At 46.7% G+C, this 24,194-nt stretch overlaps 1 protein-coding gene across 2 annotated transcripts in view; it reads left to right on the top strand.

Moving 5' to 3' along the window:
* PPP1R42 (protein phosphatase 1 regulatory subunit 42) overlaps positions 1-24,194 on the top strand; it is a 1,058,014-nt gene that overhangs the window by 883,097 nt on the left and 150,723 nt on the right. For both annotated transcript variants that reach the window (XM_069621142.1, XM_069621141.1), the window contains one exon: positions 15,511-15,628. In XM_069621142.1, the coding sequence (XP_069477243.1) occupies positions 15,511-15,628 (118 nt within the window). The remainder of the gene's footprint in view (positions 1-15,510; positions 15,629-24,194) is intronic.

The raw sequence follows: 24,194 nt of genomic DNA, 5'->3' as shown, positions 1-24,194 counted from the left end.
GGGTGGCTAGCAGAGAATTGGCCACCGCCTCATAACTTTGTAATGGCTATAATGCACACACGCATTCTAGCACTTCTCTGAATTTCCCATATTTTGTACCTCGGTTCCTCTGTGGGCGCTAAACAAATGATGAAACGAATTAATGAATACAAGTTGGCAGTGATATAAATCACTTGTCAACATCTAATCTGCAGCTGATCCTACTGAGACGTGCGATGGATTGCTAGAGTTGAAAAAAAGAAAGGTTGACTCTATAGGGAAAGGTCGGTGCTATGTAGATGAGATTGCTTTCCCGGCTCTTGAATGCTTTTACCATGCTACTGCTATGCCAGAAAGACTCTAAAGAACTAGAAAAATGTTTTTCATTCTTTCTATGGAGAGCAGGGGATGGCCACCAAAGATTCCTTTGTACTTCCAGAGGAGGCTTTGGATTCCCAGATGTACCGACATACCTAAGAGCCTTCTCCCTGGACTACATCCCTTTGTGACTTTAGATGGAATGTGGCGCCGATCTCTCATCAAATAGAATTCTTGACCTGGATCCAGATTGAAAGTCATGCAGTAATTCTGAGCTATTTCTCTCACCAGCTGAAATCAGACAGGATTCCCTTTGCTAATAACTGTTCTCTTCCCACTCCCCACTCCCTGAAAGAATGCAAGGTAGTTATCTCCAAAATAGGGAATAAAGTACCATACATAACAAGGCCTTGTTTTTGGGATAATTCAGCTCTGAAAAGTAACAATCGGAAATCCTATTACAAATCCTGGTCCCGACAATATATTCAGCACATAAAAGACATCTGGGAAGATGTCAAAATGCTGTCCTTTGATTTTAAAAATGAGCTGCTGGGCAGGGAGAGATGGTATGTAATCCTGGATGGGTCTGGTGATTAGCCATCTAGATGATCGTTCAGTAGTGGGGCAGCGTAATCTGCTTCAGAAATCCTGCAATTTCCATCCGGATGCAAATGTTGCCAGAGTCCAGAACACCGTTAACTGGGTGCTCAAAGCTACTCTAATCACAGTGATGCCTGGTGTAAGTCTGTAATCCTTGCAACTGCAGAGATGTTATGTGCTGGAGCAGAGGCTCACCAGTGTGACATAGCCTTACAGAACTGCAGCAGTGGGGGTTGGGGACTCCTACTTTGCACCTTGCCACATTGTGCTTTCCCTGTGGGCTGTGCAATATTTTTTTACTGGAGGATGCAGTGGGGCTCAGCTCCCTTTTAGATGCGGTTTACGGATCATAACATAGAGCTCCTGATGGTAGAGGCTGGCCCTGATTTTTTTTTTTGAAAATCAATTTTATTAAGTTTCTTTGGTGCATAACGAGGTTACATTCTTGCATTGCATTTATTAATGTGAGTTAACATAAAGAGAAAACCAGACGAAACACACCCCATGCCCCCCCCCCTCCCTCTCCCTCCCCCCACCCCCCTTCAGTTCGCGCTTACATAGCCTTGATAAACACTTGCACAACGGGCTCTCTTAATGATGGAGGCGTCAATACAATATGCGTGTGGCACGCCAAAGTCATATGGGCCCAACGAGTTCAGTTCTCAGCCGGGTCCTTGGCCCATGGTCCCACATCCGTGGGGAGGAGGGGAATCCCTCAGCTCAGTCCTCAGGACCTAGACCACTCGGCCGTACTTATCAAAGAAGGGGAGCCAAATTTCTTCGATACTGGACTTAGACTCATCGAGCAGGTGTGTGAGGAACTCCATGTCGTAGATGGCCCTTACTTTGGTCACCCAGGTTTTTTCCCCTGGCATTCTCGGGTGTTTCCATTTCTGCGCCAGACAACATCTAGCTGCTACCAGCATCACCTGGAGCATGTGATCATGAGTGTTACCTCGGTCCTCTTCGTTACTAATCCCGAAGAGGAAGAGCCACGGGCAGGATACTCGTTCTATCCCATCTACCCCTTTGATCCAGGTCCGCACCTTGTCCCAGTATTTCTGGACCACTGGGCATCCCCACCACATGTGGACATAGTCACCTCTCTCTGTCCTACATTTCCAACAGTGTGGGTCATATCCTGGACGCATTTTGGCTATTCTTTGCGGGGGGTAGTGCCATCTATGTAATATCTTGAGGGCCTGATGGCGATATTGGAGGGAGGATGTGGATCGATTGGCCCGTCTACACATCTCTGTCCATCTCTCGTCATCAATTTCCTCGCCCAGGTCCCTACCCCATTGTATGCGTGCTGGTGGCGGGTCTCGGGGGATGGAGAACAGAAAGAGCTTGTATAGGCGGGAGATTATCCCCTTGGAGCCCCTTGCGGTCAGAAGGAGTTTTTCAAAGTCTGTGAGTTCCCTCCTGAGGGTATCACCCCAAGATGGTTCCGTGAGGGCACCCTTAAGCTGAAGATATCGGAACGGGGAAAGCGTGCCTATTCCCAGGGCTTCCTCTAGGTCCTTCAAGGGGAGGAAGGAGCCCCCCACCCACAACTGGCCGGTCCTACCAAGGCCCACCTCGAACCATGTCTGGTAGGCTGCTGGTTCCGCTATTTTGGCCAGGAAAGGAGGGGCCCAGATGCAGCTCAAGGGGGAGGGCCATGTCGTGAGCCATCTATAGTAACCTCCCTCTCTCCACAGGGACCACAGTACTCTTAGAATCGGGTGGTTCAAGACTGATCTGGGGATCGTTCTCCTTGGGACCCAGAGCCATTCCTCTAGTGTGACGGGCGCCAGGGGCCTATTGTCCATGGCTACCCACTGTTTTTTCGGTCCCGGTGAGAAGTGATCGACCAGGATCCTCAACTGGGAAGCCCTATAGTACGTCTCGAGATCAGGGTAGCCCACCCCTCCATCTTCCTTGGTCCTAGTCAGAACCTCGTATGAAATCCTGTGTTTTTTGCCCTGCCAGAGGAATCTAAGGAGGATGCGTTTTGTTTCGTCAAAAAAGGCCTTGGGGACTTGGACCGGGAGCATTTGAAAGAGAAACAGAAATTTTGGGAGGATAACCATTTTTATAAGGTTAAGGCGTGCCATCCATGAGAGACCCGTTCCCGCCCACCTTTCTATGTCTCTCCTGATTGCTGACCAGAGGGGGGGGAAGTTGGCCCCATACAGGTCCTCAAGGTTACGTGTGATTTGGACTCCCAAGTAGCGGAACCCCTCATCGCTCCGCTTGAAGGGGAGACCCTCCACAAAGGCCACCTCCGTGTCTGGCAGGTTCCCACCCATGAATGCGACCGATTTGTCCAAATTAACCTTATACCCCGATAGTTCTCCATATCTTGCGAGGCCCTGCAGCACCCGAGGGATTGTTTGGGACGGTCTGGTGACATAGAGCAGGGCGTCATCCGCAAAGAGGCAGATCTTGCAGTGCATATCCCCCATCTGTACACCACTGATGTCCGCGTCATTGCGGATCGAGATTGCCCACGGTTCCATCACCAATGCGTAGATTAACGGAGACAGGGGGCATCCCTGCCTCGTGCCACGTTCAAGGGGGAATTCCCTAGACTCAATCCCGTTAGCCACCACTCTGGCCGAGGGGGAGGAGTAGAGCGCGGATATCCATCCCAGCCACCTTGGACCCATCCCCACCGACAAGAGGACCTCCCTCATGAAAGCCCAGCTGACCCTGTCAAAGGCCTTCTCCGCGTCAAGAGCCAGTAGGAGAGCGCCTTCATTCCTGGCCTCGGTTGTGGCCAATACATGGAGGGTCTTCCTTAAATTATCGGAACCCTGTCTATTGAGGACGAATCCCGCCTGGTCAGGATGTATCAGGCGTGGGAGGGAGTTTTCCAATCTGGAGGCCAGGATCCTAGCAAAGATCTTGGCATCTAAGTTGAGAAGTGAAATGGGTCTGTAAGACCCACAAGCTGCCCGGTCTTTACCAGGTTTAGGTATGACGGTGATGAGGGCCTGTAGGAAAGTCGGGGGGATCGTGTCGTTGCCTCTAATTTGGTTGAACAATTTGGTCAGGGGCTTCACTAAGGTGGACTGGGTCTGTTTATAGAAATCCGCTGTGTAGCCGTCAAGGCCCGGAGCCTTTCCGGCCTTCAGTCTCTTGATGGCTCCCTCCACCTCCTCTTCTGAAATTTCCCCCTCGAGGGCCTCCAAGTCCTGGTCGGTCAGTTTGGGGAGGGGGTGTTCTGCCAGGTAGGAGGCAATGTCCTCCTGAGATTCGCCCGCTTGCCTAGAATAGAGTTTGCTGTAGTACTCAGCAAAGCATTCCGTCACTTCATGCCGGTTCCCATGAACCCTGCCCTCTTCGTCGGTCAACCGGGTAATCCCTCTCTCCACTCTACACCCCCTCGACCTCTGGGCCAGCAGAGTGCCTACCCTGTCGCCCTGTTCGTAGTATCTCTGTTTGGTATATCGCATCCTCTTAACCACCTCCCCTATGAGAACCGTATGGAGCTCCTGTCTTTTGCCCTGCATCTCGTCCAATAGTGCCCTCCGGTCCACTCCCGGGACTCCCAGTCTGGCCCGCAAGATCTGCAGCTCCCCTCGGAGTCTGCTCTCGATCAGGCCCCTCTCTCTTTTACGCCTCGAGCCCTCCGCTATGAGGAGGCCTCTGAAGGTGGCCTTCCCCGCTTCCCATACCATGGACATGTCCGTCTCCCCCGTGTCATTTGTCTCGAAGTAGGCCAGCATTTCCTGCTTCATGAACTCACGGAATGCTGGATCCCTAAGGAGCGTGTCGTTGCACCGCCAACGAGCCGATCTCGGGGCGATGGGCAGGGACCAGTTAGCTATAAGTAGTTCGTGGTCCGACCACGTTATGGTCTCGACTTTTGGTTGGGTCACCGCCCCATCTCCCTCCTCTGAGGCCAACAGAAGGTCGATTCTGGTGTAGGTGCAGTGCGGGGGAGAAAAGAATGTGTAACCACCCTGGGCCGGGTACGCCTTGCGCCAAACATCTACCCAGTAGTGATCCTTCAAGAGGTTCTGCAAAGCCAGGTTATCCCTCGTGATCCCCTTGGGTACCCCACCTCTGGCGGACCACCAGTCCAGTTGGGGGTCGGCTATGAGATTAAAATCACCCCCGAGAATCATGGCCCCCTCGGCCCATTCATCCATGACACCAAAGATCCGTGTGAGGAACTCCACCTGGCCCGTGTTGGGCGCGTATACGGTGGCGAGAGTAACTCGCTGCCCCTCGCAAAGCCCCTTGACACCCAGAAATCGACCCCCAAACCCCCTCTTGGTTTCCACCCCCGTTAGTTGGAGAGCCCTTCCCAGGAGAATGCCCACCCCCTCCTTCTTCGAGGTCGGGTGTGAAGCCCAATAGTTGCTGCCGATGTCTTTCCCCTTAATTCTGGATTCCCTCCCGCGCTTATAATGTGTTTCCTGTAGAAATAGGACCGTCAGGTGTTGTTTTCGGAACATGTTGCCCGTGAGGGATCTTTTATTTTGAGAGTTTAGACCCTTGACATTTAACGTGCCCACCTTCCCTTCAATCATTGTCATCACACCGTGTGCGTATTCTGAACCCCTCGTGGTGATTGAATTTTAGTGCCCCTTGCCAAGCGTATTCTTGCGGTCTGAACTGAATTTCCCCCTGAGTCCCCCAAACTACCCCGTTATCCCCCCCATCCGCTCCCCCCTTGCAACTGACCCCCCTCCCCGTGTCTTCCCTCCCCCCTCCCCACCCTTGAACCTTGAGGCGTCCGTCCACTCTCCCCAACATGTGTTGGGGCCGGTCAACGAACCACCAAGGACTCCAACCCCAGCCCCGGGGTTTTCGTGTATCTGGAGAGTCCCAGATCGCAAGTCCGATTCAGGTCGGCCCCTGCAGGCCTTCGGTGCACTTAACCGAGACAAAAACCAGAGACCCCGCCCGGGCCCTCAACCCACAACCAGAAACCCAAACGCGGGGCAACGCAAATAAACAGTTAACTTTTTAACATAATGGTCTGCCGACCCAAATCCGGTGGGCCAAACGCGGCACCGCCGCGGTGCCCGTTCAAGGCAGTTCGTGGGCCCAGGGCCTCCTGCGTCCATACCCTGAATCGTCTCTCACCTCATGATTATCTCTCCTTCCAATCGAACGTCGTTTTCATGAGTCAGTGTGATTTTCCGGGTTCATTGACGGGTGTCTGGTTTTCCGAAACTTTCGGGCCCCCTTGACCTTAGATTTCCCACTGTGATTTCCTGGGCCGTCGGGACCCCTAGGGGGGTCCCGTGGTCCTCCCTCCTGGGCGCCCGAATGGCCCACCTGGCCGTTCACCAGATCGTCCGTGGCTCTTCGTATGTCCTCCTCCGACACCAGGTGGTGTTTCTCGCCTAGCCACTCAAACTCCAAATAGAAGGGGTGACCCCACCGATATCGGACTCCTTTTCCCTGCAACCATCTTGTGAGTGTGCCGCATTTCCTCCTCATTGACAGGGTTAGGGCCGAGAGGTCTTGGAAGATGGATACCTTCGAATCACCGTACTGTATGGTGCCAAGATGTCTCGCCTTTTCCAGGATTCTGATCTTGTCCCTGTAGTAGTGCAGCCGAACCAGAACCGAGCGTGGGCCTCTACCTCCCCCCCCCGCTCGGTGCACCCTGTCGAAGTTGATCGCCCCCACGTCTTCCGTTCCCAGGGCGATCCTCACGATATCGTGCACTTTGCCTTCAAGTCCTTGTACGGATTCGCCCTCAGATTCCATCAGGCCAAAGATTCGAAGGTTGTTCCTCCTCTCCCTATTTTCCATGTCGTCAACCTTGAACCGAAGCTCTTCCTCGCGCCTTTCCATGTCTCGGAGTCTCATGTCCATTTGGGTTTCGAGGAGTGTCGCCGAAAGTTGGTTATTCTCGACGCCCTCCACGCGGTCTTCTAAGGTGGTGACCTTGGTGGTGAGGTCGGCCAGTTTGGCCCCCATGTCTGTCCTCATACCTCGTATCTCCTCCAGAATCGTTTGGATGTTGTTCTGGATAGCCCCCAGATCCGGGGGTGGGACGGTGGGGCTACCGGCGGCCATGGTCCTTTCTTTGGGAACAAACTGGTATTTCAGCAAGTTCTCTCTCCAGTTCATGAGGGGTTCGTGTCGGCCAGTTTACGACGGGCGCCGCCTTTCTCCGGGTCAGGCCGGGCCTCGGGCACCAGAGGCGCCGGGCGTGCGCTCCCTGTGTAGATGGACGGTTTTCTTCAAGTCGGAGGATGCCCAGGGGAGGAAGCGCCGCGGGCCCACCCTCTCGGGCCTATTCGTGGGCGGCGCGGCTCGTGCTGTCTCCTGCGCCACTCCGCGCCAGGTCGTGGGGGAGGGGCAGCCGATATCGCCTTGGTCCGTGTAACTCCGCACAGGAGCGTCGGATCGGAACCAAAGTTGGACCCAGGTGGGGGCCACAGGCTTCAACGTCTTTTGGGGGGGGTCGCGTAGTATATGGGACCCTCGTTTCGCCGATAAATCGTGATTCACCCGGGGCTGGGTGCGGAGCTCGACGTTCAGGCGTCCATCCTGCCCGCGCCCCCTGGTGGCCTCTCGGCCCTGATTTTTACTATTAATAACAGCCTGGGGAGAACCCACGAGGCCTTACGGCATAGTGTTCTACTTTTCTTTTGTATTTTATTTTGATTTATAGAGCACTTTATACCAAAGCGCTTAACAATAATATAGTAAACAGTACAAATCAAGTGATAAAATGACAGAAAAAACAAAATTTACGAGGAAAGCAAATGAGCCTTAAGGCCAGAACTGAAACGAGGATAAGAAGAAAGAGAGCAGAGGGAGAAAGGAAGTGTATTCCAGTGAAGAGGAGCCAATAGAGAAAAAGAACGAAAATGGGATTGTGCATGGGGGGAGGGGCAGACAAAAGAAATTGGGACTGAGAACAAAGAGATTGAGCGGGGTAATAGAATGAAAGCAGGGAATACAGATAAGAGGGGCAAGATTATCGAGAGACTTAAAAACAAGACATAAGAAATTAAACTTAAGGTGAGAGTGATAAAGTAGCCATTGAAGTGTAGACATAGCTTGAGAGATTGAATCCCGTGGGGAGATTGTAAAAAGGAGCCTAACAGAAGAATTATAGATGGACCTTAGACGTTTTAGGCGAGAGATATAAAGACCAAAGAGAAGGCAGGAACAATAGAAGAGATAAGAAAAGATAAGGGAGGAGATTAACAGCTTAGTTGCATAAATGGTGAGAAAACGACAGGATTTTGCGAATATTAAGAAAAAAAAAAGAAGGATCAAGATAGATGCCCAGGTTGCAGGCAGAAGGGGAAATAGGAAGTGAGGGAGGAAAGGACATTGTGGGAGGCGGCAAAGGAGGAGGAATAGTTCAGGGAATAGTTAAGGATGGAAAGAAAAGAAACTCGGTCGTAGAGGGGTGGAGAATGAGATAATAGTCAGACATCCAAGACTGGATAGCCAGAAGACAAGAAGTTAGGGTTGTATGAATAGAAGGATAGGTAGGGCTGAGTATCATCAGCGTAGAGACAATGAGACAGGCCACAAGTTGCAATTATAGTAGTGAGAGGGCAGGTGTAAAGAGAGAAAAGAAGAGGCCCCAAGACAGAACCTTGAGGGACACCATGATAGAGAGGAATGGTGGGAGAGGATTTGCCAGCCCAAGAGATAGAATAGGTGCAATCAGAAGGGTAGAGTGACAAGACGGCCCCAATAAACCCAAGAGAGGAGAGAGAGGAAAGTAGAAGAGAATGGTCGACAGTATCAAAGGTGCCTGGCATGTCAAGAAAGATCAAAAGATAGGAGTGCTTTGCATAGTGAGCAGAAAAAAGTGAGTCGCAGATAGAAAGAAGGGCAGTTTCGGTAGAATGACAGGGTCGGAAACCAGATTGAAAGCGGAGAAGAATAAAGTTAGTGGTAATAAAAGAAGAAAGTTGAGAATAGAAAAGGTGTTCAAGAAGTTTTGAAAGATAAGGGAGGAGAGATATTTGGCGAAAATTAGATTGAAGGGAAGGGTTTAGAGAGGGTTTTTTGAGATTTGGGAGAATAGTAGCATGTTTAAAAGTGGAAGGAAAAGATGAAGTTAGGAGCAAAGTATTGAACAACGCAGTGAGGTAAGGCATTAGAGACGGATAGATTTTAGGAATAAGAGAAGAAGGAATAGGGTCAGACGGCGCAGAGTTAGGGTGAGTTCTGGAAAGAGAGAAGCCAGTGTCAGAAATAGAAATACGATGAAATGAGGTCATAGAAGGAGAGTGAGAGGAAGGAAGAAGAGCAGGTGTGAAAGGTGAGAGAGTAATTACAGAGTATAGAAGAGCAACCGTAGAAGAGAAATAGGAGTTCAGGCCAGTGGCTGAGAGAGAAGAAGCAAGCGTAGGATCAGACAAGGATGGAGAAAGAATACCAGTTAATGTTTAAAACAGACGGGAGGGGTGGGAGGAGTAAGAGTTTAGAAGATCCAAATAATAGGATTGCTTAGCATATAGGAGGGCAGTGTCGAAGGAAGAATGAAGGGCAGCACAAGAGAAGAGCCCGAATCTGAATGGGACCCACGCCAACGACAATCAGTCCCTGTCTTCTATTTCCTCTTGCGTCTCTGGATGGGTGGGCACTTCTCTGTCAGACATTCTACACCCCCGCTTCGGGTTTAAGGGTGCAGAGTGACTTACCTGAATGAAAGTCAGTGATCAAGGTGGCCCTCTACTTCATGCTGACTTGATGGATTTTCTCTTTGCTATGGTGGGAATGTAGCTGCAACTTTCTCTGAATTGCAAATAGCGGAGTGCTACTCTCACACTCATTGCTGTCCCTCTAACATTGGTGTCTGATGGTTTGGTTTGTAAGCTGGTCCTGATTCGGTTTTGCAGCCACAGAAAATCTGAAAATGGTATCTTTTGTTTGTTCACTCAAGCATCTTGACATGCAGTTACAGGGCGGTTCACTATCACGTAACCGCCCCCTCTACATCTAGTTCCTGGGAGCATGACAGGACCCGACAGGAGGCAATCAAAGCTGGACGAATACCCGAAGAAAGCCATTGCCACGATGAAGAACAATAACGCAACCCAGATGCATGGGGCTGTAGCAGATGTTTCTGACATGCCAAACATACCACTTACTGAACTGATGTTACAGGGAGACCCCACGAAAGGGGGTCCAGGAATACAAAGATGAACTTTAGCTTTCCCGAGTCGCCAGACTCTGAACTCACTAGATGGAAAAGGTGGATGTGGCTTAGCCTCCTACTTTTCGCTAAACACACACACGTCCCTGGGAAAGACGGGGCCAGATTGGTCAGGGAAAGTTATTCAATCCTGGCAGACAAAAGGGGAAATGTAAGCAGGAAACAGGAAGTATAGGTTATTCTGGCACGGTCAGCAGAAGGTGAAGGTGGAGAAGGAAAGTAAAGGATAGGTGGGCACCACCTTGTACTTCAATAATATGTGTATGATTCTCTCTTCCAAAATGTTGTTCGAGAACAGTAATCGGAACACACTGGTTCAGCTCTAGGCACTAGAGTAAGAATTACAATGCCAAATCCTGAAGTTGCCCCTGGGAAGCCATGTGCTCTCATGTTGCTCCGTCCGAGCTACAATTCCTTCACTCAGTTTCACAAATGTATCATGAGATATTTTGGTTTTCAATCATATGTTGGATCAGTACTCATTGTATTCCATTAAAAAAACGCTTTTATTTGCGAGAAGCAGGTTTTTTGTACACAAATCTATTTGGCCAATGCATTTTGGACAGATATGTCCGTCGTTAGGGCTAAACACTTTGTGTACCTCTTCTCATCAGCCAACTGTGCTTTTCATGTGTTGGCATAAAGCCAGTAGGTATCGTGCTGCCTTTCTTTCTTCTTGGAAAAGCTCTGAACCGGCTGGCGGCAAGAAGCAGCAAAAAGACAGCAACCCTTTCATGGTGGACGACCATGACACCAGCAGGAGAAAAGAAAGCGTGGTGGAGTGTGGAGGCAATTCGTTCTACAGGAGAGATTTTGGCTAATGAGTGAAAGTGGTTATGTAGATTGAGTGTCTGTGAGTGTGTCGAGTGCATAGACCATATAGAGTTAGGAGTTATTGTGGAGAAAATGTGCCTGAGTGAAAGGAGTTTGCAGTAGTGGTTTAGAGGGCAGAGGGGTAGGATGGAGGGAGGCTGAATAGGTTAGAGGGAGGAGGAGTAGATTAGAGGAAGGAGTAGGAGTTTGGAGTGGTGAGTAGTAGTTTGGAGCAGGGAGTAGTAGTGTGGAGCAGGGAGTAGCAGTGTGGAGCAGGGAGTAGCAGTGTGGAGGAGGGAGTAGCAGTGTGGAGGAGGGAGAAGCAGTGTGGAGCAGGGAGTAGCAGTGTGGAGGAGGGAGTAGCAATGTGAAGGAGGGAGTAACAGTGTGGAGGAGGGAGTAGTGGTGTGGCGGAGGGAGTCGTAGGGTGAAATGGGAGTAGTGTAGTAGTGGAAGGAGGAGTAACATCAAACGGTGGTGGTAAGGACAGGAGTAGTGGGAACATTGAAGGGATAGAAGAGTGATTGGGTGGTGAGATGCAGTGGACACAGCCCTACTGATAAGTGATGTAACAGCCACATTTACACCCTAAAAAAGGCAAATACTCCCCAAGATTGAAAATAGGAGTAAACGTACTCCCAACAAAATGATGGGAAACAGACACTTAGAACCTTATACCCCTGCTTTCATCCACAAAGATCAAGGGATATGTTTGGAGCAGTAGTGCACATAGTACCACAGGAAGAAACTACTATTACAACTGCCTGATTGAAAGAAGTAAACATGTATCTTTTAACGTGCATGAATAACGGTATTACCCAAATTGTTTGTTTACAATTGTTTGAATGAACAATTGACCGAATTTAAAGGGTCACAATTGACCTTTTCACAATTGACCGTATATATATATATATATATCTGTTTGGTAATATATATTTATATATATATATATATATATATATATATATATATATATATATATATATATATATATATATATATATATATATATATATATATATAGGGGTTTTGGGGGGTTTGGCGTTAGGTGGAGGGTTGTGGGGGGTTTCCCCCCACATATATGTTACAATTGACCTTCACAATTCGGTCAATTGTGAAAAGGTCAATTGTAATTCTAGCAATTGTCAAACGAACAATTCGTATACATCCTGAATAACTAGGTGCAAAGGAATAATTATTGCAAAAACACGTCCGTTTTTCAGTGAAAACATATTTTTACTCCCACTTCCAAATCTTATCTGTATCACAGAATGGACAAGAGGAAAGAGTAAAAAGGGAGAGGCAAGAGTGGGGTGTTAGAAGAAGCTTCAATCACGTAGTGTGTTTGCAAGGCATGATCCCATAATCCCATTATATCATTAACTACTGGATAGAGTAGGGACAGTTAGGAGGTCCTTCAGGGAGTTTGGACAGCAGGCATTTAGGTGATCATCTCAGCATATGTCAGCTTTTAGACAGTAGAGGTCAACATATAGTAGCACTAACCAGGGGTTAGGGATGCCTGTGTTACAGAGGAGGGTCATAACGAGACAAGAGAGAGACGGACGTCCCCAGTCTCCTCAAAAAATAAAATAAAAGCCATTGAACCATGTCTGTGACTTGGAGTGATTATTGTGCTGTCTGTGCAAGAATTCTTTGGGAGATGAAATTAAACTTTTACTTTTAATTAACAAGTCATTTGGGACCTTTTTTATTGCATTTGGGAGCTTTTAAAGTGTATATGCATGGTGTGTGTATCACTAAGGAGTCTCGTGAACTAAACTCACTTGAGCATCAAATAAAAACTTTCGAATATTTGCTTGGTTGTAAGAGGTGGTGAAAACTATCCTCGATTGAGAGAGCTTTGGTAACGTTTAGACAGTTAGCCAATAAAGAAACCAAATTTGAGAGTCTTACGTTAATGACTTGATTTTAGGAGGAGGGGGGATCATTCAGGGAGCTTACTGTCATGGGCCATTATGCAAGAAACAGACAAAATGTGATTGAAGGTATACTTTCCTCAACAGTTTCTGAATGCTGGGGTAAATCGGAGGTGAATCAAGTCTTTCTAAATTATTATTAAAATCCTTATGGCACCTAGGGTTCAAATCAGATCCATAAAACAAAATAAGCTGTACACTCGGAATAATTAATAAATAGATCCCCGTACATGGGAAGGCCTGATTACAGTCCTTCCCAAACCAGGCAAAGACAATAGGGACTGTCTATATTGGCTAAATTACTAACCCGTTGTTTACTTCCTCCCCTACCTGTTGTGGTATATATATTTATATATAGGGGTTTTGGGGGGTTTGGCGTTAGGTGGGGGGTTGTGGGGGGTTTCCCCCCACATATATGTTACAATTGACCTTCACAATTCGGTCAATTGTGAAAAGGTCAATTGTAATTCGAGCAATTGTCAAACGAACAATTCGTGTACATCCTGAATAACTAGGTGCAAAGGAATATTTATTGCAAAAACACGTCCGTTTTTCAGTGAAAACATATTTTTACTCCCACTTCCAAATCTTATCTGTATCACAGAGTGGACAAGAGGAAAGAGTAAAAAGGGAGAGGCAAGAGTGGGGTGTTAGAAGAAGCTTCAATCACGTAGTGTGTTTGCAAGGCATGATCCCATAATCCCATTATATCATTAACTACTGGATAGAGTAGGGACAGTTAGGAGGTCCTTCAGGGAGTTTGGACAGCGGGCATTTAGGTGATCATCGCAGCATTTGTCAGCTTTTAGACAGTAGAGGTAAACATATAGTAGCACTAACCAGGGGTTAGGGATGCCTGTGTTACAGAGGAGGGTCATAACGAGACAAGAGAGAGACGGACGTCCCCAGTCTCCTCAAAAAATAAAATAAAAGCCATTGAACCATTTCTGTGACTTGGAGTGATTATTGTGCTGGCTGTGCAAGAATTCTTTGGGAGATGAAATTAAACTTTTACTTTTAATTAACAAGTCATTTGGGACCTTTTTTATTGCATTTGGGAGCTTTTAAAGTGTATATGCATGGTGTGTGTATCACTAAGGAGTCTCGTGAACTAAACTCACTTGCGCATCAAATAAAAACTTTCGAATATTTGCTTGGTTGTCAGAGGTGGTGAAAACTATCCTCGATTGAGAGAGCTTTGGTAACGTTTAGACAGTTAGCCAATAAAGAAACCAAATTTGAGAGTCTTACGTTAATGACTTGATTTTAGGAGGAGGGGGGGATCATTCAGGGAGCTTACTGTCATGGGCCATTATGCAAGAAACAGACAAAATGTGATTGAAGGTATACTTTCCTCAACAGTTTCTGAATGCTGGGGTAAATCGGAGGCGAATCAAGTCTTTCTAAATTATTATCAAAATCCTTATGGCACCTAGGGTTCAAATCAGATCCCTAAATCAAAATAAGCTGTACACTCGGAATAATTAATAAATAGATCCCCGTACATGGGAAGGCCTGATTACAGTCCTTCCCAAACCAGGCGAAGACAATAGGGACTGTCTATATTGGCTAAATTACTAACCCGTTGTTTACTTCCTCCCCTACCTGTTGTGGTATTGCCTGATCAATCTGGGTTGGCTCCTGGGAGACCTAGACAAATTAATCTTAGAAGACAGTTAGATTTAAGGGCTCTGATTGAGACACAACTAAACTATCAGCTTCTGCTTAACTTTCAAATGCGGAAAAAAACGTGAGACTCCTTGGAGTGGTCTTTTATGTACACAGTGCTACAAAAAAATGAGAGTTTATCGGTCTGTCTGTCTTTAGTTGCACTTCTGTATACCCCATGTACGCACTGATGGAGTAGTATCGGCACCTATGCGAACGATGAGAGGTAGCAGGCAACGATGCCTTTTCTGCCAATAGAGTCCCTTGTCTGTACAGGAGAGGGAAGTCCAGCGCGTCTAATTCTCAGAGTCCCTGCTGCGCCTGCCTGTTGAGGGTTTGCTGCTGGTGGTGTGGAATGCATTACATAAGTAGTCAGTAGCGCAGTGTAGTAAGCAGACTCTGGTGGGGTCTAAGACATGTTTGGCCAATTAGAGAGAGGGCATTTCAGGTCTGTCCATGGCAGCAGGTAAACGGAGAATTCTTATGCCTGACATATTTTCTTTTCTGCTTATGTTCCATATAAGAATAACTAGATACGACTAATCACATCAGGTTTTTGTGTTGTGCTTTGTTTGATAGCTCCCATTTCTGAGAGCTGTAATAATAAATAATAATATTATTACCTCATTTGATGGTACTGAATTGATGAACCTCCGAAGGATAAAAGGCTGAGTTTGATGTACCAGGATTCGATTGCCCCATGTCAGAAGTGAGTGTTTAACCCATGAGTTATCCACTCGGCCAGCCTAGTCGGGGAAGCCTTTTCCATCATAATTGAGACAACCCATCTAAGAAGGATGACTCGATGGTCAAGTATATTTCAGCCCACCATAACCTCAAAAAGAAGTCATGCAATTTGAAGGTGACCATCCTCAATACTACCTCAGTCAAAATTCAAATTGTATATGGATGGACTGTGTAGTTCCAAGGCTTGTTATGAGATATTAAAATGTTTGGGGCAACTGGCTGTCACATATGTTTATTGCTAACTTTGTTTTGAAATAGGTTGTGTTTCATTTGCATGTTTCCTTTCCCCCACAAATGCAGGATTTGGAATCTGTGCTGAGCCAATGGAGACATCTGTGGAGACTGGATCTGAGAGGAAACCCGGTTTGCCAAGCACCAAAATACAGAGACAAGCTCATAGTCCTTTCTCAACATTTAGGTAAAAAGCTGTTGTAATATTTAAAAAGTGTTATCAGAATTCAAGTTGAAGTAGTGTGGTGGTGTTCTAATAAGTCAAGTGTTATGGGTTCTATGCGTTGTGGCTTTGATCTACTAAACAAACAGAACAGGAGTTTGTTGGACAATACTAAACGTCTACAGCACAAGTGAACACACCGATACATTTTGACATTGTTCCGATACATTGGAACAATGAAGGTTCGAACACATGCTCAGCCTACCTCAGGACGCCATTTATAGAGGTAAAGGACTGTCCGGGGGACATTAGACCAGGGTGGCCCAGTTACAGACTTCACCCCCGCGAGAGGGTCGTGGCTCATTCCAAAGGAGAGAAGAGTGCACCGGCACCCATACTGACATGGGTTCTCCTGCCATCCAAGTGAGTGTTGGTGAAGGTGTACCACTTGCACACTTTGATGGTGCAGTGGGTGAACCCGCTCCCTGGCAAAGCATGTTGCACCATTGCTGGGCACTGTGGGTGCACGCAGGGATTGCCCTTATTTAATAATGGGCCGCATTGCCACTTTGTATAGCTGAAGCGGTATGTGTGCTGTTTCACGCGGTCCCTGAGCGTTCGCTGGTCTGGTCTCGCGTTTTTGCCCCGTTCCGGTCCTAACCCATAACTCTGAGCCCTGTTCGCTCCTACGCCTCATTACAGCAACTCCCTCCCACAAAAGCCTTTAGGCACCGTTCCCATCCATGTCACTGCGTTCAAGCTCCAGGAATCCTTACCCTACTGTCTCGCCCACTTTTAAGAACTTCGCAGGCTGGCTCCATTTACACACATAACCCTGTCCACCATGTTCCTCACCCAAAGCCTCTTCAGACAAGCATTGGCCAAGCGTATAGGTCTGGCTTTTTTGTGGATTGTTTTGTAAAGCCCCTCAGAACAAACAAGGCGTATCTTCTGCATTTGCCCAGCCTGACGACCTATTAGCTTTGGCAGTGCTTGCTATTGCAGTCTTGTCACCGTGGAGAATTCCACTGATTCACTTCATCATGTCTTCGGCATTTTGAAGCTCACTGCGTCCACTGTAGCCTTATTCTTGATTTAATTTCTCTGAGCAGCACCTATCATGCATGCTCCAGAAATCCACCGGGTCGCGTTTGCATGTCAGTGAACAGGGACGGTCTGGGCTATAAAATTGTCTCCGACACCAATGAAAAAGTGGCCCACAGTTGCAAACGGCTATTCATTCCTTTTGTGACACTGTTTGAATAGTAACCAGGGGTGAGATTTTTTTTATAAAGTGTGATGCAAATTGTACATTAAAAAAAATATTTTTTCGGGCAACACTGTTCAAAACTACTAGCTACAGAGTGAATTAACTCCTCAAACTGTCCCAAATTGTCCCAAAAAGTAGCCCACTTTAACAACAAAACGTGCCCCCCACCGGCATGTTGTGTTTTTGGATCGGCCATGGGCCTATTGCCCTATAGGCCAGTCCGAGCCTGTCAGTGAAGACAGTTTGTTTGGATTAGACACTGCTGCTTTCTTGCTGAAAAGAAATATCACAAGTTGCACCACCCAGGGCCCCTCCCTTCAGTAACAATGTTAAACACTGACCATATCCTGGAATAAATACTCATCTGTAAGCAAAAATGTTCTCTTATAATATATCCCAGAGATTTGATTAATTAATTTATTTATTTATAACATTTATTGTAGTCCTGATCCGAGGAGCAGTGGAGCACCGTACAACCATAACAATACTGTCAGAGTGAGAATAGAAGGTTCAAAATTAAGATTACACAAAATATTGTAATCGAAAGAAAGTCGACCCATTCCTCTAAACTACCCATTATTTGGTCATTATTCGGCCAGGTAAAAACCAAAGGTACTATCCTACATGGCGGAATGTGGTCCAGGAGGGAACCAGTAGAATTTAGACAGGAGGCGATTTTCCAAAGTGGGGAATAGTGCCCCAAAAGGCTTGAATTATTCACCGTAATGTACAGTTACATTACATGCCACAGCTCAAAGTCATCACACACTGAACAGAAACCTTATCATAAAGGTGCAACACACAGTTGAACAATACCATTTTTAGGTATGCCCTCCCATTCCACGATGACACTCATGAAAACACTGTTTTTAGTAACGTGCATTAGACACATTTAAAAGCAGGCAGCATCATACGGCAGCGGATCACTGTATATTGGGAGCTTTAAAGTCTTTAAGGGCACTAACGGTGGCAAGTTCTAATACAGAAAATAACAAAAACCATGAATGTACCAAGCAGCAAAGATAACAATAGCAAAACAATGTAATGCAGCTGAAGTCCTGGGCAAAGGGCACCCCTACCTGCTCCACCTCTCTTCCACCTTCAATACCGTTGACCATGAGACCCATCTGAGCATCCTTGCCATGTGCATGGGCTTCATTGGACCAATTTTGCAGTGGTTCTCCCCGTACCTCTGCAAGAGCCCTGTGCATCCAGATGTGACCCAAGAGATCCCAGCACATCCCAATAACCTGTGGTGTTCGACAAGGCTCAATCCTATCCCTTGTCTTCTTCAACCTCTGCATGCAAACTACCTCAAACACTGCCTGTCCCCCATCCAAGCCGGATGTCAAGCTCCTACCCAAAGCCCATATTGACTGAATTAATTCACCAGAAAAAACACAAAGAATGTGCAAGTCCAGAAGTGGGTGATGGACATGAGCTTGTTAGATTCATGTATTTCCTTTCATCAAGTGCAAACTCTCAGATTTACCATTGACTATGACCTCTCATTTGAAAGCACACATTATCCAAAGAGCAAGGTATTAGTTTGCGTTCTTCTACAAAAGGAAGGCTTTTATCCCTGCCCTACCTTGTAGAGTAGATGCCCATCTCCCAACTGGACGATGGCAAAGCCCTACTCGCAGGAGTCCCAGTTGCCACTCTGAAAGCCGTCCAGCATGCTGCAGCAAACCCATCCTCAAAGAGCTGCACTGCCTACCCCCTCAAGCAGCCATCCTGTTCAGGACAGCCTGCATCACTTACAAAGCATTCATAAAGAAAACATCACTATACCTGCTTAGAAGGTAACCGACTCCTGATACCAATTCACCACCATAAGCCACACAATTACAAGACCGAAAGAAACTGCATGAAGGGGAAAACGAGGAAACAGGACTTTTCTGCTTCGATGCTCTGTCTTTTGAATAGTTATCAACAAACATCAGAGATCAGCTCATCTGTTTATTTATTGCATTTATATAAGACTTTTATCTAAAGCACTTCACATATTAATTAAAATGTACATAAAATAGAAAGAATAACAAAAAATGCATCATCGAAGGGGTTCAAAACATTATTCATGGAAGGAAAGATGAAGGAGATGGATTTTTAAGCATTTTTTAAGCTGTAAAAGATTAGCCCAAGAGCAGATGTCCAGAGGTAAAGAATTCCACGGTTTCAGAGCAGGTAATTGAAATGAATGAAAACGAGAAGCAGCAAAAGGAGGAGAGGGAGAAAGAAGAAACTGAGAGTCAGAATGAAGGTTATGTGGTGGAGGAAAAAGTGAAATCAGAGCAGATAAATAAGGAGGAGCCAACGCGTCAATAGATTTAAAGACCAAAGACATTGGAATTCTCAGCGCTGCTAAACCACTTAAGTCCAGCCGAAAACGTTAAAGTGTGGGAAGACAGAACTGCAGAATATAGAAGTGACCGCAACGGAAGAACACCACATTTCGGAGGACCAACATAAAGAGAAAAACAATAGTGCAACTGAGATAAAACCAGGGTTTGAAGCAACGTTTTTGCAGATGAAAAAGTAAGCAGGGGACGAATTTTCCTAATGTTAAAATAAATGAAAACAGCAAGAACTAAACACTGTTCTTTTTTTGCTCCCCTTATGATCGATTTTTAGTTCTACCATGAGCTACTGGAGCTGTATATAGAGAGGGTGACAGTGCCCATGTTTGTCAGGAGTCTATGCTCAGGGTCAGAGGCTGGCTCACTCTAACCTTTGCGTCTGTTTTTACGAGTTGGGGGGTAGAGCACTAGAAAAAAACAGATCACTGCGCTGACCATGGTAGTTTGGTAGTGGGTCCTGCTGCCGGTGAGGGGTTCTTAGGAGACAGTACTCTTCCATCCCGCTGAGTTAAAGGGGTTTATTTGTAAAAATCACATTCACCTGTTCGCTGGAGATCTAATAATGTATTTGTTCGAGTCAGCTCGACTATATCAAGCACAGGGGTGTTGCTAGGTCTGGAAAAGACCCGGGGCTATGCTAATATTGGAACTGTCGGGACTGGAGGCTAGCTAGTCTTTTGGTTGTAGCTCCTGAGATTCTGTCCGGGGCTAGAACCAAAAGACCAGGGGCTATAGCCCCTTTAGCCCCCCCCTAGCAACGCCTCTGATCAAGCAACAAATGAGAGTTCATGTAAGTTGGGTTTAGCAGTAGTTTATTAACACACGAAAGCTGTCCGTGTGTGGGGGCACTGCCATTAGTCACAGTTTAAGGTGTGGAAGTTGCTTTACACAATTTCAGGGCAATAGACATTGTGTGCATGAAAATGGGCCTTCATTTCATGTATTGTGTCTATTCAATGTCTGTGTATGCTGTGTCACTCGTGCCATGCATTGTTTCTGCTTCACATGTACCCTGTACCCTTGCAGCATATGTTATGTAAGGTGCCTGTTGGTGACATGTGCAGATGACACAGTGGCTGTCATGTGGTAGTGTATTTCCACAATGCATGTGGCATGCTGGGTTTCCCATGGGCCCTCCCTGAGCATCTGGGGCCACCGGGTCACCATTGTGGGCCTGGCACACATGGGTGCATACCTGTGGTACTGGCAGGATTGTTGTTGTGTGATGCGATGTGTCCATTTGTCAGCATTGCTTTGGTTAGTGTATGTTGCATTGTGGTGCCTGTAGTCATGTTTGTGTTTACAGTTGCTACTGTATTTGTACATCAGCTTCTCCATCCAAGGAAGTCTGACATGTGCCTGCTTCCTGGGCTGAACTGTGACATTGTTGTGGGAGGTGGTCGGGTATGGATTCTGCATTTGCTTGTCATGCCATGCTTTGTGTAGTTATTCACACCCCCCATCACATTTGGACATGTACTTCTCAGTGCATGCATTAAGGCATTTCTCCTCACCCACTATCCAGGTCCATAGTCCTCTGTGCCTCTCCATATATCCTGGTAGTGTGCTGGTCTGTAGGACCATGGGATCGCGGGTGGAACCAGGGTAGCGGGCAGAGCAGTGGGTGATGTACAGGTTGGGGGTTGCAGGTCACCGGCATGTTCAGGGAGTAGTGTAGTGCCTGCAGTTACCGTACACTGCTTCGTGGGCCACCAACGCAACATGGTTACAGTCCAGGGCAGTGATCACATTTGAAATTTGGGCAACGGCATAGAAATGTGCCTTCATGGCATTGACCTGGGCTTGGATGGTAGGCAGTGAGATGTGGCATTGCACCTGCCGCAGGAGGGCTTCAAGCACCTGGGCCAACATTGTGCAGAATGTGGACTGTGCCATGCTGTGCATCATGGCCACAAAGTGCTGGAAGTTGCCAGTTCCAAGGAATTGTAGGACAGACACTAGCTTCAGCAGTAGGGGTACAGCTGCCCCATACGTTGATCCTGCTCCCTATGTTGATCTGTATTTTGGTGAGCAGCTCAGTTATGGTCTCCCTGTTGAGGCGGTACACAGTGACCAACTGGCTGTCATTGAGGGCCTGACGCTTAGGGATCGGTGCATGCCTTGCTTGGGCTCTCCTCCTTCTCTCCTCCTCTCCCCCTGTGCTCCCGGTGCCTTAGTCTAGTTGTCCTGCCTCTCAACTTCCACAAGCAGCTACCTGTCCCAGCTCACAGTGGCTAGTGGCAGCATGGTGTTGGAAACAGTGTTTGGAGTAGGGGTGTGCCTTATGTAGCCCTCTGGAGTGGATTGGGTTCACCTGTGGCTTCATTTCTGACCCTTGTGTTGATTTACCTCCAGCTGTAAACTGGAGGTAACAGCGCCGTGTTTTCTGAGGTATTTGTGCCGGATTTCACCAGTAATACCGCCGTACATGGACCTTTGATGCAGCTGTGTTTGTGCTTCATGTGGCCGGCTGAATATACAGTCGGCGGTATTTGCGCCAGCTCATGATCCGGCGGAGCGGTATTGGCGACCCTAATTCCGTTACAGCCACTTTTTAAGGGTTACTGCCAGACTTGTGATGAGGCCCTAAGTCTTTTCCCTGACATCTTCATGTTATCAGGGGAACAATTTCTCATGTCTTGCTTTAAAACTGCAAACACACATATAAAGCCATTTTAGTGTCAGTGTTTCCAATTCCTGCTTTTCATGTGAAAGGGGCCTTTGAATTGCTTCTGCCACTGTGAATTAAAAGGCAGCTTTTCCTTTTGTAATGACAGATAGGCCTTTCATGCAGCACTTCCTTGTGTTACTTGCAGAAACCCCCTCAGTCTGCCGTATTAGGCTCATTTTCAGTGTCAAGGTCTTTTTATGAAGGTTGGCAGATAATTTTTCCAGCGGGCCCTTCAGTTCTGTTTGTTGGGGCCTTTGATTAAACCCCACAACTGCATCCCATATACCTAATAGGGTGCACATTGCCCCCCACAGATCCTCGGGATTGCAAAGTGGCTACTGGTAATAGCAGTAGGCCATGATCAGTGGGCCACGGACCCATAATGATGAAAAATCCAATGAAGCTTCTTTGAAACATACTGATGATATTGGCTACTAGCTGCCCAGGCTTGCATTCCCTCATAGATAGAGGTAACTGCAAAATTTGGTGCAGATTGGTGAAACGGTGTGGAATTATATAGGGAAGTCACAAACTCAAAGACATTTGCTGAAATCCAGGCAAAGTAGTGGGGTGTCCAAATGTCGTGTAGCCAGTAATGTACAGAGGCTCCTAACAAAATATGAAAAATGTGCTACAGATTGGTGATACATTTGGAGTTGTATAGGAAACATACGTGAAGCCACAAACCCACACCCACATTTTCACTTTTGGTGAAATCCGGGGAAAGGGGTGGGGTTTCCAGATGTCATGTAGGCAGTAATGTCAGGAGGGTCCTAACAGGTGTCTATGCAAAATTTGGTGCAGATTGGTGAAACAGTGTGGAACTGTATCAGGAACATACTCGAAGCCACAAACCCACACCTACATTTTCACTTTTGCTGAAATCTGCGGAAAGGGGTTGGGTTTCCAGATGTCATGTAGGCAGTAATGTGTGGAGGGTCCTAACAGGTGACAGTGCAAAATTTGGTAACGATTGGTGAAACGGTGTGGAATTGTATAGGGAAGATACGCACAGCCACAAACCCATGCATGCCCACTTTTATATAAATATATATATATATATATATATATATAGATGGATAGATGACACTTGAGGATATGAAAAGAAATAAATGTTATTACTGCAGTTGGTTTGGGTATAACAAAACCGTAGAAATGAAATAAAAAGTCTTTAGTTATGAGAATTATGTTGAAACAGTTAAACGCAACAAAACCCTTGAAATTCAGTGAAAACTTTAGGTGAAGTGACACTAAAGTGATGGTGTAAACGCTGAAATTCGCCAAGTGTTGGAAATCTCAATACTTTAACTTTGAGCCCCCTCCTGCGGCTCCTTAGCACACTTTTGACAGCACTGCTTACATCACGTATTACATTATCTATGACATCACTGGAAACTAGAGAACACTGATGGCATCACAGAGTACATAACTGATGGTATCACAACATGTATCAACGGAAAAACCCATCAGAGTAAAAATGTTGTTGACTATTTCAAGATATATGACAAATATATTGCTTAGGTGAATGTGTACTGCATGCTAACATGCAAACGTGATGTTGGGTAAAGTGGCCATTAGGCTATTAGGCCTGACCTCAGGCCAGGCCCAGTCAGTACTTTGTGTGTTCTGGGAGGGTCTGGGGCATCGCCTAAGGCCATGCCCTGACATTGTAGAAAGAAAGCCATGGCTCCACGCTATGGCCATTGACCCTTGCACCCACTATGGGTGTAAAGTGGCCACTGTGCCTATGATTTGAATACTTGCCCATATGATGTCAGTACCTGGGGTTTTGATGGTATTTCCTGGCAATTGTGTGTGGGGGTGTTGCTGGAAACACACACCAATGGTGCGAGTACCCATTATTTTATTTTCATTGTAATCTCTGGTAGTGCTGTAGGTAATTGGCAATGATGTGAGTGCCTGTGCTTTTGATTACAATCCATGGCAATGGTGTGAATAACTGTGCTTTTAATGGCAGAAACTGGCACTGGTGTGAGTACATGGGCTGTTCATGGTAATCCGTGGAACTGTAGTCAGTACCTGGCCATTTGATAGCATTACCCAGTATGATGTAAGTAACTTGGCATATAGTAAGTACCAGGCACATTGTTTTTGTGTTTTAGCACCCGGGTGTAATATGGCAATACCTAGTCTATGTAGCAAGCATACAACAGGAATACTAGGGCATATTATACACTCCTTGGGTATACAATGCCATTACAGGGGCATATGGTTCTACTGCAACCTACATGTTTGAAGTATGTGCCCATAAAATGTCAATCCATCTCA

The sequence above is a fragment of the Ambystoma mexicanum genome, chromosome 5q (assembly GCF_040938575.1).
Source record: "Ambystoma mexicanum isolate Mex_15411 chromosome 5q, UKY_AmexF1_1, whole genome shotgun sequence".
Lineage (NCBI taxonomy): Eukaryota > Metazoa > Chordata > Amphibia > Caudata > Ambystomatidae > Ambystoma > Ambystoma mexicanum.
The sequence above is the reverse complement of the archived record's forward strand: the minus strand, read 5'-3'. Positions and strand labels throughout refer to the sequence as shown.